General features: G+C 37.7%; 1 protein-coding gene and 2 pseudogenes across 1 annotated transcript; all 3 read right to left on the minus strand.

Annotated features, from left to right (window-relative positions):
* Positions 1-364: 364 nt before the first annotated feature.
* Positions 365-3,909, minus strand: LOC148847710 (DNA-directed RNA polymerases II, IV and V subunit 3 pseudogene; annotated as a pseudogene).
* A 3,165-nt stretch (positions 3,910-7,074) lies between these two features.
* On the minus strand, positions 7,075-8,689 carry LOC148847711 (microtubule-associated protein TORTIFOLIA1 pseudogene; annotated as a pseudogene).
* A 4,470-nt stretch (positions 8,690-13,159) lies between these two features.
* Positions 13,160-18,036, minus strand: LOC148847712 (large ribosomal subunit protein eL6-like). The gene is made up of 4 exons (XM_088950182.1): positions 17,699-18,036; positions 17,482-17,588; positions 13,641-13,822; positions 13,160-13,546 (listed from the first exon to the last, which is right to left on the minus strand). Exons 1-4 carry the CDS (start codon positions 17,953-17,955, stop codon positions 13,391-13,393), a joined length of 702 nt encoding a protein of 233 aa, XP_088806308.1. The 5' UTR covers positions 17,956-18,036; the 3' UTR covers positions 13,160-13,390.
* Positions 18,037-19,512: the final 1,476 nt, after the last annotated feature.

Genomic DNA, 19,512 nt, shown 5'->3' on the forward strand with positions numbered 1-19,512 from the left:
CTCTAGAGTCTAGACGATTCTTTGTGACCAACTTTGTTTTACGTTGTAAAAAGGCCTTCACCTGAATGCATAAAAAGAAGTATGCATGGAAGATGCGAAATACACTCTGAATATCTTTCTTTTATTTTATTTTATTATCATTGGACTCATGAGATGCACAGTTTTTTGTTAAATGAGAAATGAAAATAAAATAATAAGAACTTATAAGCAAATGGAATAAGCTTATCTGGTTCAATCAATTTGACAAAAAACCTAAGATGATCTAAAATAAAAGTTAACATAGGTTTTGGAAATAAAGTCAGTATGCTTCACTAATGTTAACTAATTGAACTCTAAAGATAAAAATAATGTCGAACCATTAATTCTAATTCTCATCACTAGCCTGCAACAAAATTATTGTAATCATGAATTTAATTAATGAATTTTATAAAACAAATGACAAAGTTTGGTAAATTCACAAATTCGGTTACGTTTAGAAAGATATGACCAAATAAGTGAGCGGGACAAAATCTAAAAATTTGTGGGTAAAATTATCTTAATAAAAAAATAAAGATAAATTATAAAGACGTCTTGTACTTTGTTTTGTGACAAAGACCCCCTATTATGATCATGAGACAAAAGTCCCACCGTTATAATATTTTAATTCCCATATTATCCTTGAAATAAAAAGGTTAAAGGGCATTTGTGCCATTTACATACGCTATAACAGAAAAGCAAATTCCAATAACAGATCAACAGAGACGGCAAGCAAATTTCTTGTTCTTGACTATTGTGTTTTGTTTTCAGAAATTCTAAACTCTTGAGTTGCCAAATATTAAGAAAACAAATGAGAGCAATCATTCAAGGGGAATAAGTAAAAATTTCTATATTGTAATTCTCGAAGAAATTAACGAAGAAAACTAAAAATGCTTCCGGCGAGAGATACAAGGTCGGATTAACGTCGATGATAGATTGCCAAGAAAGATAACCTCGGCGGTAAAACTACAGGAATAGAGGATCCGGGCCTAGAGCTCCGCAGCGACGGCATCCCAGTCTTGGGTCCCGTGTCTAAGAACGGCGCCTCCGAGGAGGAGCTCCTCCCATGTACCCCACCTCATCATCATCATCATCTCCGTCTCCGAAATCCTATCACAGCCCTTCACCTTCACGCGCACTTTTCTTTTCCTCCCAATCGAACCTTTGTTTCTTCGACGCTGTTCCATTCCTATCAAGAAAAGCCCCGAAAGGGGAAAAAATGCCTAGAAAGCCACCTCTGAGACGCTCGCGGGAAGAAAGATAGGAGAGACGAAAACCGCTCCTGCAATGGTGTTCAGTAGTATTTGGAATGAAGGAGAGGATCTTAGCGTGGTTTTTTGGATGAAAAGAGGCGGTTTCGGGTTTTCACTCTATTTTTGGGTTTTTAATCAAGTAGACAGATAGATAGAAAGAATAGAAACGTGAGACTCAAAGAAGGGGTTGACGTCTCGCCCCTTCCGTCGCTCCAGGCAATGGAGCAGATCCTAGATACAGGATCGCGGCATGTTGTTGGGCTATCAACCATTGCAGATTCCCATGATCGCGGCATGTTGGCGATGGCTATAGAGACGATATTGAAGACGGAGAAGAGAAGAAAGGGAAGATGAAAAATGGTTTCCTCCGTCTTTTCATTTACTAGAATAAAGAGGGAAAATAGAAAAAGTTTAGTGAGGTATTTTGGTATTTTAATGCATTCACCTATCCTTCCCTTACTCTTTCTCTCTGTGTTTGGCAAATAACTATTGTGTCTAGAACGAAGATGAGCAAAAGAGTAAAGAAGTTTGTAAACTGTGATGATGAGATGTATTAGAGAATATTAACCTATTTAGGGTCTCACCCAATAATTTAAGCTTTTAAGTTGAATAATTCTTTGAGATGATATCAAAGTCATTTTGACCAAGTGGTTTAGTGTTCAATCCTCGTTACCCCATTATAATTAAGGCAAAATGACCCCAAGCTATCCCTCAATAAAAGAAAACCCCCTCACATCTTTATCAACAAAATCCGGTCACGAAAGCCCAATGGAAAAATCAAAATACCATCACAACCCGCTTATATTCGACAAACGTGATATATGTCAGCCATCTCCCAATTTATTGACAAAAATACCCATAACACTAAATCCCCCCTCCTCTCAAGATAGCATTCACTAAATGTTATGACAAAGTATCTTATTAATGGTTGATGTTTCTCAACGCCACTTACATCTCATCAACATCAAACATCAGTCTTGGAGGTTATCCGAGGGTGAGAGCATAGTAGTATTTTGAACAGAACCTTTCAGAGGAGAGCTTGTGAATGAGAATGGTGGGAGTACTTTATCAGCGATTCTAAATAAAGATTAGAGAGATGAAAGATGATTACCTCAAATTCAAGCCCCGGGAGATGGATGCAAGCATGATGAACTGTCACCCAATCAAGATTTTGGGTCCAAATCAGTCAAGACCCGTCATATGGTAAAAAATCGTTAACTTGGTCAAGAATTGTTTGACCCGACCGGTTTGATCGTTGATCCATTCAACCCGGTCATCAAGTCACGGGTTGCACACTCAATTTATGCAAACTTTCGGAGGCCATAACTTTTCACTTCGATGTCCGATTGAAGTGATTTTTTTATTTTGGGTAACTTTTCAAAATCTATGTGTTCCAAGGAATAGTAGGAGCCTTGCCCCGCTATTTTCACAAAATAAAAAAGACACTTTTTTTGGCCTCAAATTGTAATTTTTAATATTTTTATAAAAAAGAATTAAAAACTGAATTAAAAAATATAAATTAAATATAAAAATATATATAACACATTTAAAATATATTTATACACTATTTGTTGATAAAATATATATTTATGCACATATATATTTTATTATAATTATTAATTTAATTTATTATAATTATTTATTTATCAAACTTATTAATATTTAATATATATATATATATATATTTATCACTTCATCATGGTCAGTGTATGCCTTAGGGTCAACCGGTACAACCTAATGAGTATTGAGATCAATGTAAAAAACACTTGTTTGGCTACTCTCGATCCAATCTCTTTTCCTATCCCCTTTACAGCTATTACTCTTACCTTAGCTCTTGCCCATGATGCAATTTCATGATAAGTATACCCATTTGCTCAGAAGCGTTGTAACCACTTGACTCTACATACTCGGCGACATCAACAAAGACGACGAAAGGGTCGAAGGTTTTGAGGTCATAGCTAGTAACATCAAGGCTTTTCGGTAAGTTACTTACCCAAGTAAATGCAATTATCTGGGTAAGTTTTTTCTGGGAAATACTTACCCGAGTAAGTGCATTTACCCATGTTCTTTTATTTCTCATGTAAATAAGGCAATTACAATTTTAGCCATAAGAATCCATTATTAAAAAGGGCATTTTTGTCCCATTCAAGCATTGGTAATTTTCCCCCTATGTGGGAAAGTTATTTATCCACCTAGGAGATGGGTATCACTTATTTGGCCCAGGAAAATAAACTTTCCCTGGTCCTTAGATAAATTTGAAAAAAGAGCATAGGATTCTTGGTCAATAGAAACCAAAATCCCATTAACCAAATGTTCCTCTCTCTCAAATTCCAAAAAAAATAACACCCCCTAAGGATATGGTCGGAATTGTAGTGGACTTTGAGGTGGAATTTGACAGAACAATACTCGCATTGTCCGTCAGGGATGAGGCCAAGGTGGTGAACGATGAACTCATCGTTGAAAACAGAGGAGTTGACCTCGATTTCAACTAGGTCGATTGCAGTGGTCGGTACCTCTGCAAGCATGACGCGACCAAGGGCATTCGCCATGCTTGTGCCTGTCTCTTGGAGTTCAAATTTGAGGTAGCGTCCATCTCTCTAATCTTTATTTTGGGGAATCACTGGTAAGATACTCCCTCCATTCTCGTTTGCAAGCTCTTTCTCTAGAAGGTTCTGTTCAAAATTCTGCTCAGATTCTCCTAGGTTGAACCATTGAAGGGATATAAGTGGCATTCAAAAACACTAATTATTGGGGTTACTTTTGTCATCAAAACATGCCATGAATGGATGTGGATTATGTCTTAAGAACATGGAGGATTTAGCCATGGCTTCATTATTTAATGTTACATAACTCGTATTCATATCACCTATTTTTGGGTATTTTCGTCAAAGAATTGGGAGATGGCTAACGTATATCACGTCTGCCAAATGCAGGGGGCTTATGGCGGTATTTTGATATATCCATTGGGCTTGTTCAAGGTCATTTGTCCTGTAATTAAATAAGTTTCAACATAAGGTATCAGTGGGCCTGTACTTGTTCATGCTTCAAGCCCCGTGGGCTTTGACGAAGGAGCTGTTAGAGAATATCAACCTATTCAGCAAGCTCATCTGATAGTTTAAGGTTTTAGGTTGAATGGTTATTTGAGAAGATGCAATAACTGTGGCGCCAAAACTGATTGACCTAACTGTGTAGCTTTGGAAAGTTCAAAGTTGTTGCTCACTTCTGCAGTCATTTCCGCAGAAGACTCCCCAATAACGGATCGATTTGGGTATAGTGTCCACAGACCTTTCCCTGCGTGCAATTATTATCAGTGTAGTAAATTTTCTCGGCAGTCCATTGCATTCACGGCATCCACCCCAGCCGCGCCGGTGTATGGAATGCCGGCACTGCCAAGTTCTCGCCGTAGTACTTGTATCGGAGAGCTTCCAGCAAGCAGTCCGCGGTCCGATTGTTGGCGTAGGTCTGGGCAAAAGCGGCAACTGTCTCGTTCCATTCCAAGCAGGCCACGCCCACCCGTGAACGCACCTCATTGTGCGCATTCACATATATAGTCCTCTGAAGAGTTTTGATTGAGCTCGGCCGGTCCATGCTAACCAGAAAAATGAGAAGGAAAGCCAGAACTAGCCTGAGCCTAATTGTTGGGGACTCCATCACAGAGACTTCTGGACTCTGTTTCTCCTACTTTAGGAGCAAATTAAGGTTTCTTGGTGTTGCCTTCTTTGTGTGTGTCTTATACAACTAACACCCATAATAGATTTCATGGTCATAGTTTTGAGTTGAACCAATTAATGGTGACATCACATAGTAATTTATTATGTTCTGGTTTTTTTCTTGTTTTTTTTTTATTTAGTCAGTAAAAAACCAGTATTACCATCAGCAAATTTTAATAGTTTAGTAGTGAAAATAATAAGAAAAACTATAGTTCAGTTTTCATAAATAATTTATGTATGCATCCTTACATTTCTAAACATATAAGATCATATGATCCCAACCCACCCCCACCATGCATGGATCTATGTAGGGCTGTCAATGGACTGAATATTGATCCAATTCGATCCATTCCAATATGAATTTATTATAGATGGGCCAAGTCCAATCCAATCTGATAAATGTTTTGGACTGCATTGGTCCAATTCAGATATTAGTTCAATTCAATCCAAACCTGACCCATTAAAATTCCTACTCTTATCTTCTGTTAATGGACCGGATATTAGTTCAACTCAACCCAGTCCAATATAAATTCTTTACAGATAGACCAGGTCCAGTCCAATCAAATAAATATTTAGGACCATTAAGCCTGGACTGGTTCAATTTAATGTCATATTGGACCGTTCAAATTGGTTTTGACTCAGACAGGTTTCAACCCAAACATGATCCGTTGACACCCCCCTAGATGTATGGCCTTGTTTGTGAGGATTAATTTGGTTGAATTGTTTTAGCATAGCTGCTTTGAAAAGTCACTGACACAAGCTTCAACAGAGAGCCAAATAAGTGGCTGAAAAATAATCAGTATGGACTGGTTGAAATTTAAAGGGTCAGAAAATTTCTCAAATTTTCATATTTTGTACTCGATTAATTAAGTTAGGAGGGTACTCAATACTAATTAAGGTATAACATAATTTGTCATTATGTGTTATTAGTAAATTACATCGGCCAACACTGAGCACAGCTCGGAGTTATCACCATGTTAGCTCTTGATATAGCTTCTAAGTCTAACTGAGAATATATAACTTTTGGTCTCACTTACAGCTTCATGAATCATGAGGTATAACACAGAAAAGCATTAGATATAACCAAGAGAACACTATTACCAAAATTAGAAAAACAAAAAGAAAATTAAACAAGAGAACGCTGGCAGCTGAGTTCTAACTTACTGCAACGTATAGTACAAGGCTTGGCTTGAAACAGTATTTAGTGCAACCAGCTGAAACACAGAAAACATGCAAAGATAACAAGCAAGGCAGTCCCTATCTGCGTTCTACAATCTACACCAAAAGAAAGAAATGGAAATTAAGAAATTCTTATTACATAAATAGTTGCTTCATATATATACATATATAGTTTATTCTACTTAAACAAAAGAAAAGAAACTGAAACTGAAACTGAGAAACAGAAACACCCCGCAAAAAGAGATGTTTAATTGAAGTAATGGAAATTGGGAAGCTCAATCTAATAACTAAGAAGGGCGTTGCCCGGGGGGTCATATACTCATATATAGTTGCAGGTGACGAAGAAGCAGTCATTGTTGCACTGAACTCTTGGGCAACCGCCAACGCAGGAGTTGGAGGTGTAATTGCAGAGACCCACAAGTTCACTGCAGCTGCGCCGGTGAAGGAACCGCTTCCTTTGGCAAGGTTCTTTCGCCAATCGCCATAGGGTCCACCCCGAATGAACGTTCACTACTCCTTCCATTGATGTAATATGTTAAACGTAATATGGGAAAAGATAAAACGTCCAATCAAAGCTGAGAGAAAGTTGTGGAAGATTAATGGCCACTCAGCTAGCATACGTTTGACATGGGTTGAAGAAGTTGAACAACCCATGGGCCATGGATGTATTCTCTCTCTCTACGCAAAATCAAGGTTATATCAGCATTTAAGAAGATATATGATAGGCAGTTAGACTTATTTGGTGGTGGGTCTTAATCATATTACTTATTGCACAACATTGTAAATACGTTTTGAATGATCATTTAAAAATATTTTTGACACCTGTCTCTTAAAATACTTCCAGCCTATCCTTAAAAACCATTTTAAAAATTTTCAAATACTCATTGAACCTGTTTGCTATATTATGCCTACTAGATGCGATTCCCATACAAAATACAATCTGATTAAGAATTAATTCAACACACTATGGTCAAACGTTGAGCTTTTGGCTCAATCATTGACTTTAATTAATTAATAGTTATTGTATTGATTAGAATGCATGGAATGGAATTGGATTAGTTAGGGCTACATCAATGGCGCAATTTATGTTTCTTTTTTCCTTTTTTCCATTTGAAGATTGCTTTCCGTGGAAGAAGGCTGAAGCAATCTCTTATATGATGAAACTGCTTGAGATATCAGATTGGGATGAACCAAAACCCATCTGAATACCGATCGAATGGTTCGTGCATCAATTGCAAAGGTGGAAAGTACTCACTTCCCAATCCCAAAGTCCCAACTCACTTTCTTGGGAGTTCAGCTTCAGTCCAGGCACCCTTAGTCAAGGCGCCGTTCGCGCATTCGGAGGACACGCCACACATCTCCTAATCGTGTGAATGGTTTAAGTATGCGAAGAATATTCTTGAGCTCCGTTAGAATATTTCTCCTTTGTTGAAGTTAACCAAAACGAGTGTTTTGCTCCTCTCATCCTCTCCTCCTCTCCTTTCCTGTTGCAGGCAAGACATCTTTCCTCCCTCTCTCTCTCCCCACCTGCCCGGCAGCGACTTTACAACCATCACCGCCGCAACTTCACAAACAAAAGATCATCCCCTGTAGATAAAACTTCAGTATATGCTGAATGAATATCACCTACATTAAACGCATCCATAACATTGCTCCAAGAAGCCCAGATTGGGTCCCGGTCCTGCTCCATAATCTCATTGCCCAAAGCTTCAGCAGTTAATTTAGGAAAAGTAACTCTTCCCCAGCCACTCGAATTGCTTCCAGAGTTGCCTCATCTTTTGATGCTTGCCAGACACTTCTTGCAGAAGGCCCCTCGCCAAGCCTAACAGATCCTTCTTCCTTATTCCAAGATGTTGCCAACCTGATCACTGTCATGTTCTTCTCTAGATGACCTATCATCACCACCTAGAGATCTTCTAGAACTGATATGCCCATTTCCTGAAGAAACATATGCATAAGAATGCCATGCATCAAATACATCACACCTCCAAGGTAGGTCCCTTCCCCTCACTCCTGAAACACCACAATCAGATAAAAGGGACCTCTCTGCAAATGGAACCCATCCATTGTCACCCCTGCCCAACTTGCTATTAGAGTAATTAGAGAGCCCATTATACTTGCCAACCAACCTAGCAGAAGATCCTTCATAACCCACCATAAAAGTACTACCTTTCCTGCCTGATGACACCGTCAGATCCCGTGCCATGTCTTCAACAATTCTCTCAAGACCCCACCCCTCACTCTGTTCTCTAGAGTAACCATGCTGTCATGGGACCTGCCCATGAAATCCTTCAATATGGAAATATTTTAATGAATATTGAAAACCAGTTCAAAAAAGCATTTCTCAAACAGAACTTATTCAACCAACCTGTAACATGTTCATAAGATGAGCTTGTTGCCTCTCTATTTGTGTCAATTGTCTTTGGATAGCTAACCAGTTTACTTTGTTTGTCGCCGATGGCGATGGTTGTGAAGTCACCACCGGGCGGATGGGGAGAGAGAGGGGGAGGAGAGATGTCTTATCTGCAACAGGAGAGGCGAGGAGAGGAGAAGAGAGGGGAGGATGAGTGTTTTACTTAACTTAAACTAACAGGATGCACACTTAGGGAGCTGAAGAATCCTCGCATGCTTAAGCCATTTACACGGAGACATGTGGCACATCCTCGGAATGCGCAAACGGCGCCTGACTAACAATGCCTGGACTGAAGCGAAACTCCTTCCTTGGTACGTAAAGCGACAGAGAACATGCGATCATGCACATTGTATTGGGCAAAGGAGCCCGATTTCTGATTTAAATCCGGTCCAACCTTCTGCCCAAGTCTATTTACTTTTCTGTTTTGATAAGACGAACGCAATGTATATATTTTTTGGTGTGTATATCAGTGTTTTCAATTCATCATTGACTTGGCCGGTGTTGGGCCATGATTTTGGGTCTGATTCTAGTAAAACATAGTAATTGATTAACATCTGACCCGGGGAAGTTGGATCATTGACTCATTTGACCCATTGACCAATTTACTTATGTAAACTTTCAGAGGCCATAAGTGTGCACTCCAATGTTCAATTGAAGTGATTTTTTTTTTTTTGAGTTGAGATTTATGCATTCAAATGAGTCATAGACATCTTGCCCTGTTATTTTGTGAAAAAAAAAATTAACCTTAAATTACAATTTTTAATATTTTTATAAATAAAAAAAATTAAAACATAAATCAAATATAAAATAATATATATTATATAATATAATTCGACATTATTTATTAAAAAAATATGTATTTATACACACATATATAGATGTATATGCATGCATGCATGTATGTATGAATAGAGTAATGAAGTGGCATTATCTGACCCAGGTCAGGTTGAACCGGTGATCACAACCCAAATGCAAAAATGGCTCATCCTCCAAGTAAGTTTTTAAAACATTGGTGTATATGAGAATATTGATCATTGAAAAAACTAAATAATTAAGTAAGTGATTAGAGTCGGGTTCTCTTATAGCTATACGCCCTGATGAAATTATAGCAATGCAACGATTTGCAGAGTTGTGATTTGTGAAGAGATTAGCTAACAACAACCTGTTATTCCCTCTTATCAAATACAAACTCAAAAGATTATTAAGGAGCTGAAGAAAGAAAAAAAAAAAAAGCGAGTTCTGGTGGACAGGCAAAAATGGAAATAGCCCAATACCAGCAATTCCCTGGAGGAATATAATCAAACGAAAAGATGAAAGAGGCTTGGGGATTAGGAATGGTATACTCATGCGCTTCCGTTGAAACACTAGTGAAAATTAATGTTAAATGCCAAGAAAAGTATATGGGCCTAAGCGATAATGGAAAAATTAATATTTGAAAAATAAAAGCTTTTATACAGAAGAGCTCATTAATAACACTCTTCGTAGTGGAAACAACTAATGAAAATGAAAGTAGAGGTTAAAAATGACTTTTTCATAGGAAGGTTAAAACCAGAGATGACATCTATGTTTTTCAAGAACCTTGGGTTTCAACAATTCCTAATGGTCTGTTAAATGGCAAATCAGGCATCAAGGAGAGATCAAAAGTTGAAAGTAAATGAGATTTTTGACCAACAAGAGAAAAGAAGTAATTTCACAAATTCTGATACACTTTAGTCTCTCAAATATCCAACAAAAGCAAAAGCAGAAGATGGTTGGAATAGGCATTGACTGAAGAAATTGAGTTGTTAGTTGTAAGATAACCTATATTGAAAGAAGCCGCAATATCATAGCCCACACAATGGTAGGAAAATTTAGGCATCAAGGCGATATAGAATATTTTGAAACTCCACCAACCTGGTTATGGGAGAATTTCTTCTTAATGAATCCTTTTTCAGTTTTTGCCAAAAAATAAAAAGCAACAACCACCTGCCAAATAATGCAAATTTGCAAATGTTCAGGGCCTTTACCTAACGGTTAGGTTGTTCTATTGCGAATTAGGTGACTAAGGTTTAAATCTTAGAAACTACCTCTATCCCCAGACCCTGCATTGGCAAGTGCCTCATGCACTGGTTTCCCTTTAAACTTGTTTTTATCACCACTATCAACCATTAACCGAAGCTGTCCATATAGACAATTAAGTATTTTAAATTACAAAGACTGCCTCTGTATTATGGGGTTTGTGACAAAGACACCTTTGTATTTTGTTTCACAGCAAAAAAACCTCTTGTACTATGACCATAAGACAAAGATCCCCTTCCGTTAGCCTTTTATCTAAAAAGACCGTTATAATATATTTTAATCTCCATACTACCCTTATAAATACTGTTCATCTTTCCTGACCTTTTACATTTTTCTCTCCCTCTCTCTACTCTCTCTCTTTCTCTCTTCCCATCTCTCTTTTTCATCCTTCTCTGCCAATCGGTGGGGGTATCAGGCCCTCGAGCTGCAACAAACATCATAATATAACGATCAGTATTGACTAGATATGTAATCTCTTGTAGAGAGTCAGAGAACCTTCTCCTCTCCCTTTTAGTTGGGAAGGGAACCATCTACAGTGTCATGGAGGAAGGCGGCAAGACTCCCTTTATACATGAAATCAAAGACTATAAGCTATTTTCCTTTGGGTCCCAAATAATACATATGCCCTCAGTGCCAAGAGATTGGGGTGACGAATCTTGCCCGGGGTGTTAACCTCGACCTCAACCTCTTTACCGCTATTTGAACGGTGCAAGGAAGTACAGCCCTCGCATTGAAGATGAAGAAAAGTGACACCGTTACAGAGTCTGTGTCTTGTCAATCTTCTACTCCTTAATAATTCTTATATATTTACAGAGGAAAAAACAAAAAGAAGAAAAATTCCTTCAACGTGTCTTATAACAAAGTTTGGGAAATTTCAGATAACCATCTTAAAAAAGGGGGATGGGATGAGGGAGGGGGGAAATACGAAGCTTGCGTTGCACCAACTCTCCACTTTATTCTTCCATTCCATGGCCCCCACCTCAACCGTCTCTGTTTTCATTTTTCCTTTATTGGATACTCTTCTTCCACTATTTCTAACCCTTCATCTCTTCTTTCTCTCTGAGCATTGTTCCGTTGTTCCGACAACTTGTTGATGGCCCTTTCAGAGCTCCAGCTCCCTGCGTAGCAATGGCCACTATTTGTTCCTTCTTTAACCAATTTGTCGCTCTGGTTCTCCTTTTTGTCCATTTGGGTTGCTTCATTTTCACCACCGCAGACGGTCCCTCATAAAAGCGAAAGGAGGAGATTTTCATCACCAGTCGATACTAATCCTTATATTATGATGTATGTTGTAGCTCGAGGGAGAGAGAGAGCAGGAGAGAAAGAAATGTGAAGGAAAGTCAGGGAAAATGAACAGTATTTATAAGGATAATATAGGAATTAAAAAATATTATAATGGTTTTTTTGGACGAAAGGTTAATAGAATGACGTATTTGTCTTATGATCGTAATAGAAGAATCTGTGGGAAAACAAAGTACAAGGGTCTTTGTCTTATGATCCCTTTCTTATTTCATTTCAAACTCGTTGAACACAAGAAAAGGATCCGATCCCCTTTCTTATTTCATTTCCAACTTCCCTTTATCACCATTATCGACCATTAACCAAAGCTTAAATAATTTATCTATGACATACTCAAAGCCTTGTCTTTGTCTAATGCTATGAACAGATATTCCAGGAACAAAGAAGACTTGTCCAAGAGTATTCTACTTAGGCCGGTTGAGTATTCTACTTTGTCATGGGTCGGGCTCAAGGGTACTTAGGCCGGTTCCCATTAGTCTTCGTATCAGTGTAGCAACTTCCATACATTTGCCACTTTTACAACAATTCCACATGCTATTGTCCAAACACTTGGTCTTGAGTGTAGGTCGCATCGTACCTTGCACATCACATCACAATCTAAGAGGGCACAATTCTATTATTCCCCTCTAGGAAAAATTACTTGGTTAAGATGAGCCAGATCTCCAGCAAATAAAAACTTTGCTCACATAGTAATCAGCCACACATTAAGAATGTCTTCCCTACATATATTAAATTCATAAAGAGACTGGACAAGAACCCATTCTAAGGTCCTGACAAAAAGTAAAAAATATTTAAAATTTAAAAACAAAAAACAAAAAATAACCAAAAATCGTTATCTAAATCGACAGTTCAACCACTCAGCACTATGGTCACTCAGCAACTAATAAGCAACTCAACTACTAATAGACAGTCCGGCACTCTGATCAGCTCGTCACTTTACCTGCCCAACTCGGCCCAATCAACTTGTCACCTAACCTATCTAACTAGGTCCAGTCAGTTCGACACCTAACCTATCCAGCTCGACCCAGTTAACTTAGCACCTAATCTGCCCTTAATTTGACCTAATCAGCTCGGCCATCCAACAAAAATTCACTACGAACTCTAAATTATCGACCACTTGAAAACAGACCAGTACTTACACAAAATTGATACATGACCATACCAACTGCACTCGATAAATTTGCGTATTACCATCAGAGGTGGAATTAACCCAACATGTTTGATGCTTTGACTTTCAACAAGAAACAAGATGGTGGTATTAATAGAATGATTGTATTAACTCCCACAGCTATAGCCACAATGAGAATCACGACTCATCTCGTCCACTCATCAAAAATTAACATCATGCGTCTTGCAAGCTTAAAACTGTTAAAACATAAAAAATAAGCGACTACAAACAGTAACTAAAAAACAAAAGTTCTGACTACTGACAGACCAAAATGAACAAATATCCGGAGTTTGCTCTAGAAAACAAGCTCATGGGGCTTCATGCCGGCCTTGAGAGAGAACCTAGCAGCCAAGTACGCCTTCAAGTCAGGGACTGCTTCAACAGCCTTTATCAACGGGGCATCAACTGTCTTCTGGTCATCTTTTTTCTCCTGCGGAAGTTCCTTGTTTTCCTAGATTTCGAAACAAGAGATGGAAGTAAGTAAAACCATCGACTACAACCAATCATTCAGAATGGCGCACAAGAACTATTAAGTGGGAACTGACCTCCTTATCTGCTTCAAAGAACTCGCCCTCTCCCTTCTTCTTCTTCTTTTCAGCTTCCTTTGTGAAATAATTGTCATCGAACTTCTCAACATTTACACCAGAAATATCAACCTTGGTGGAAGTTGCAATCACATAAGATTGGTTCACTCGCCTTAGAGGAACACCGTTAACCTTGAAAGGTCCTGCAACAGGACAAACAAACGTGAATGACCAAAATTGGGAGTTCATTTCATCATTTGGTAGCCTGCTGAAATGGCTAGATAAGATGCCGGTTGGTTTGCCACATACTGATTAAAATAGTGATAAAATAACGATTCAACAGTTAAGGAACTTGTATCCTATTTAATTATTCACTAAAAGACAAACCAATAAACAATTCAGTTAAGCCTATTAAGCAATTATCATATGGCACCATAATTGGGCAGGCGCAGAAAAGGCACAAGGGCCAATTTGCGCCTGAGGTGCAAGGCACAAGGAGAGGCATGCCTTTTTAAGAAAGGAGCAAAATTACAAAAAATAAAAAAATAAAAAAGTCAGAAAAGGCCAAAAAAGTTTAAAAAATGCAAAAAAAGATAATAAGTATTAAACATAATATTAATAAAAATATAAACTTAAATTTTAAAATAAATTATTTAAAATACCTATTATCTAAAATTAAAATACATAAAGATAACATGTAAAATGCATTCAAATGAAATTTTAAAAATAAAAGCAAACATATAAAGCATTTTCAGGCATGTAAAACCCACAATCTCTTTTTTTACTTACTTGCATTGCTTCAAGTAGTTAACGTGATATAAAACATATTGCATTTTTTGTTCTATGAGTCGCTTTTGTAGGACGCTCCTCGAGGCAAGCCCAAACAAGTGTATGTAGGATCTGAAATTCTTATTTCTCACATAAAAAATAATGATTTTACAACTTCCATTGCCTTTTATGAAGATATTTTACCAAAGCAGAGAGAACCCCCTATTTGCTGATGTTGTTTATCCATTCATTGCAATAAAATATCTTCTTAAAAGGCATTATTTTTTGTGAGAAATAAGAATTTCAAACCCTAACATAGACTTGTTCGGGCTTGCCTCGAGGGCGTGGTTGGGGGTTTGGGGGTGAAGCCCTCGGCCCAGCTGTTAGATTCAAAAAAAAAAGGCAAAAAAACACAAAATTTTAAAAAGGCGCACCAGGCACGCGCCTTTTGTAAGAGGTGCATCTAGGAGCGCACCTAAATCACTGAGCAATTCAACCACATGTTTTCAAATAAGAAAGTTGCAGCAACCAAAATACCAAATCCAATCTAGCTTAAAGACAAAACACAAGTTTTATTGAACATAAAATCAACACACTGCAAGCAATATATGTCTATTTGCTATATAATATATGCTTAGTACCGTGGTTGTTTGCCAATGGAACAATGCCACATAAGCACCATGTAGGCATTGACTTTCCCAAAGGAACACTGGCACATTTTATTTACATGCATAAACAACAATAAAAATGTGACCCATATGTGAAAAACCTGACCACTTCACCAATTTCCAAGACTAGACTCAAGTACAAATAATGCCACTTCTACCGTACCAAACACTGCCATAAAGGGGAGGAGACAATGGGATTCTCTTACCACAATGTCTAATTCATTATATAAATGTTTCATCATTTCATTATCGCTAAGGCTGCATTTGGTTTGACAGGAAATAAGAAAAAAAACAGAAAGCTTTCTTTATCAGTGAAAGAAACAGAAAATTGAGGGGAAGTTATTAATAAATTGCACAAAATTTATTCTCCTTCTAAAGGCTTTTTATCAGCATGCCACCCCTTGTCAGACATTTCCCCCATAACGTTTTTTTTATAATTGACATTTCCCCATAACGTTGAACTCCTAAAATGGAACCAGCATCACCTTATCATGTGATTTTAATATCAAATCTAGGGTGGCCACAAGCTAAGCTTTTCACAAGCTGCTCAAGCTTGGCTTGTGAAAAGCTCAGCTCAGCTCAGTCTAAACCAAGCTCCAAGCCGAACTCAAGCCTTAGGCTCATTTGCTAATCAAGCCAAGTTTGAGCCTAGTAAAGCTCAGCCTGTGAGACTGACAAGCCTAATCAAGCTTTTACATATATACATATGTATAAATGTACATAGGGTGTAACCTCAGCTCGACTCCTCAGCTGCTGAAAGAAACCTCAGCTCGGCACCTTGGTAGCTGAGGGAGACCTTGGGTCGGCACCTCAGAAGCTGAAGGAGCCCTGCAATCAGAGGCAGCTGAGCTCGAACTTCCTAGCTTTTGACTTGAGTCAAGCTCAAGTCTCTAGCTCAAATCAAACTCGAGCCTGAAAGTTTATTAGTGTGCTGAGCTTAAATAGGCAGATATTTGGGTCGGCTCGGCTCGGCTCCGCTGGAATCCGCCCCTAATCAAATCTACACATGTCCATGATTTTAATTTATTGTGTAACAAATTTTACCTGAATTACAATAAATTATTTTTCCTTCCTTAAATTTTTCCATAGGAACTGTGACAAAAAATTGGTTCATGGATCGAGGTTAGAATTGCAGGCTGAATACCCAAAACTGATCAATAAGAACAGTCAGTTAATATCCATTTCCAATGTGAAGAGGATGATGGACTGGTTCAACTCATCAGTCACAAGGCTTCTCAGGTGGGCCTGGCAGTTATCATTACCATCTAAATGCCTATTTATTTGTCATGGCTGGCTCTTTTCAATAATTCTATCAATTAAATCCCAATATTCCCCATTTCATGGCTTTTATGATTCAGTTAGATAACGAAGACAACAAAAGGGCCTGACATGAAGGTATTTGTCTACAAGAGAGTGCAAAAAATGTCAAATTTAATCTGTTCTTGGAATTCAGGGCATCTCCAGAGCAGTTTTCTATGATACATTATGTATATACGCATGCATTTGTGTGTGCAGTAAGTGCATGCATATACAAGCATGGTTAGAATGATGCCTCTAACAGGATCATAAGCAGGATTTCACAAGTAAAAAATCAATGTTCTAAACTCCAATGTATCGCCCTACCCCAGTGATTGGATTACTACCTATAAGACCTAGATAGTGGTTCAGATGCAGGTGGGCCTAAAAAAGCATGAATTGATCCTTTGTATATAATGCTTTGTACAGTTCTGAACTTAACAAAATAAAGGAAATACCAGTCGGTGGCATAACATCAAATTTCCAAGAATAAATAACGCATCAGTAGAATGAAACAGAATGATGATAAGACAAAGTAATGAATATGGAACAAACAAGTCAATATACAATGAGTTGTTGAAGGTCTTTTTATTTCGAGTTTCAGGGCCAAAATTGATTTAGGAATTGCTTATGATGCGTGAATTATGACTATCTACATTCAGGTGATGATTGCCAGAAAAAAAAAAGATAATATAGGCCAGCAATCGCCCATTTTTTGAGATTAAAATTTAAATATATTCATACTGAATGCTCGGTCATTTAAGGAAATATAAAATCTTGCTCAACAACTATTTCAATATTTAGTTTCTGAAGGAATAAAACAAATCTCTACATTGTTAAAAAGCTTTCAATGATATAACGAGTAATTGTAATAAGTTAAGATCCATATGCAAACAACTACTATTAGTACGGGTAATTATAGAAATGCAGCCAACTACTATCATAAAGTTTTGAAAGTAGTTGGCTTCATTCTAGCATTCTTGCTAAACAAGCTAACTAGTCTAAAAACAAATGTCATTTCGGATGTGCTAGCACATATCTTATTTCAGAGAAAAAGCAAAGTCGTCTAAAACAAAATTTGATCAAGACGTGATTATAAGTGCCCAGATAAAGCAGCAGCAGTTGCTCACCAGTAACAAGCAGTAGGCCAGATGGAAGTTGTTTCAGAAAAACAACTCTTTTCCCCTTAAATCTCCCGGCAAGGATAATCAAAACCGTCCCAGGAGTAATACTTGCCCTTAGTTTATCAAATTTTGAAAAAAAAAAAAATGAAATCAGATTTAGTAAAAGCAAAAACAAAACGATTACAGATTACAGACATATGGAAATGGAAATCAGAGAAATAACCTGAGATTGGTGAGTTTTAGCTTGCGCTTGTTGATCAAGGGCTTCTTAACGTCATCGGCGGGATAGAACTTCGGCGGCTTCTCGACCGGTTTGGCTTCCGCCGGTTTGGGATCGTGCCGGGGGAAAGCGCCACCATTCTTAATCTTGATAGCCCAAAGACCGCGCTTGTGGTACATCTGCGACCTCGAATACTTGCCCACACCACGTATCAGATCTGGGTTTCTCGAAACCCTGGGTTTTCTCTCTTTTGGCGCCATTGATGAAGATGGAGAGACTGTCTACTCTTCTCCCTCTCTCTCAGTCCACAAACCCTAGAGAAAAAATGGCGATTTGTGAAGGAGATAAAACCCTACAACCCTAATGCCTTTATAAAGAGGCCCGGGTCTCATGCAAGCAAAACTGCGCACAAAGAAACAGATGTACATTGCGAATATCTCCGTTAAATTCATGGGAAGATGCTCCCAATGTGCGGCTGAATTATAATACATCCAGGGTGTCTAGTAGAGTTTTTGCTTGCAAGAGATACAATGGATATATTAAGATTTTAGAACCGTGTCAAAACCGTTGGATTAGAATTTACTATGGACAACTCAACCAAGACGAAACCTGATCTTGTTTCAGATATTTTTTGACAATTGATTATAGTCTATAAATACAAAATTCCAATCCGGGTTGGGCCGTTGCCTTTGGGCGATCATGGTTCGGCTCGGTCCAGAAATTGGAACCTAAAACCTACTTTTGAAACAGGAGGGGTCTTTCTAATTTACCCTTTTTTTTTACTCTGTTTTATCAACCTAACATTGGGCCAGGATTATAACCACATATCATATGCCTCCATATTGTTTTGCTTGCACTCTTTTTTTTCATCTCTCTCCATTAGGGATGTTCATTCGGTCGGTTCAGTTTAGTTTTAAATTGGCTAATTCGATTAGCTAAAATATAAATGCATGTTATTTTATATTTAATAATTATCTATCAATATTTACAATTAAACATATATTAGTAATATAAATAGTAATATATATATATATATATATATATTAATGTTAACATTAATATTTATAATTAAAATATAAATATAGGTATTTATTTTAGTTAATTCAGTTTTGTTGGATTTTTTCTCAAACCAAATTGAAAACCAAAGTAACTAAATCGAACTATCTTATTTGGTTTGGCTGAATTTGAACACCCATACTCTTCATATCATTACACGTAGAGCCCTCTCCTTTTCTCCAAGCACTTGCCAATAGTAGAATGTGTTGTCTGCTCCATCACATAACTAGCTTTGATAAGAGATGGAGAGGAACATGATCTAGGGTTTTCGAGATCTTCCAAATAAAAAGAAAATGAAACTCTTGCCTAACTCATAAGTGTTCAAGGTTGGGACCAACTCTCTCTCTGCCCATATATGTCTTACCACAACACCGTGGAGACCTCTTTGCAAACCCGCTGCCTCATCTGGTTTATGGAGAGAATGCAGTGAAATGGTGTGCAAATGGGAAGCAAGGAGTTTTAAACATAGGTTGCTAAACAAAACCTTTTTATTGTTTGGATCTCCCTTCTCATATACTTGAAACAAATCCATTCAAAATTCACAATGGGACCTTAATCCTGTCCAAAATTGACCAACAAAACCGTACGTACCAAAGCATAGCCTTTTTCTCCATCCATTGAGAGTTAATATAGCCAACAAAGAGTCCAATTATATCAATAAACAATCTTACATCATTCCATTTTTATACTCCTGTTATTTTGCATCTCAAAAGTGATTACTCCTACCCTCAAAATAAAGCTTAATTCTCCAAAACATTATA

The sequence above is a fragment of the Nelumbo lutea genome, chromosome 6, assembly GCF_056320005.1.
Source record: "Nelumbo lutea isolate HS-2025 chromosome 6, American lotus-T2T, whole genome shotgun sequence".
NCBI classification, from domain to species: Eukaryota; Viridiplantae; Streptophyta; class Magnoliopsida; order Proteales; family Nelumbonaceae; genus Nelumbo; species Nelumbo lutea.

Coding starts and splice junctions, on each gene's coding strand:
- LOC148847712 (XM_088950182.1), bottom strand. CDS start 17,955: ATGGCGCCAAAAGAGAGAAAACCCAGGGTTTCGAGAAACCCAGATCTG. Junction 13,823..17,481: donor TGGCCTACTGCTTGTTACTG/GTGAGCAACTGC, acceptor GTCCTGTTGCAG/GACCTTTCAAGGTTAACGGT. Junction 13,547..13,640: donor TCTTTGAAGCAGATAAGGAG/GTCAGTTCCCAC, acceptor TTCGAAATCTAG/GAAAACAAGGAACTTCCGCA.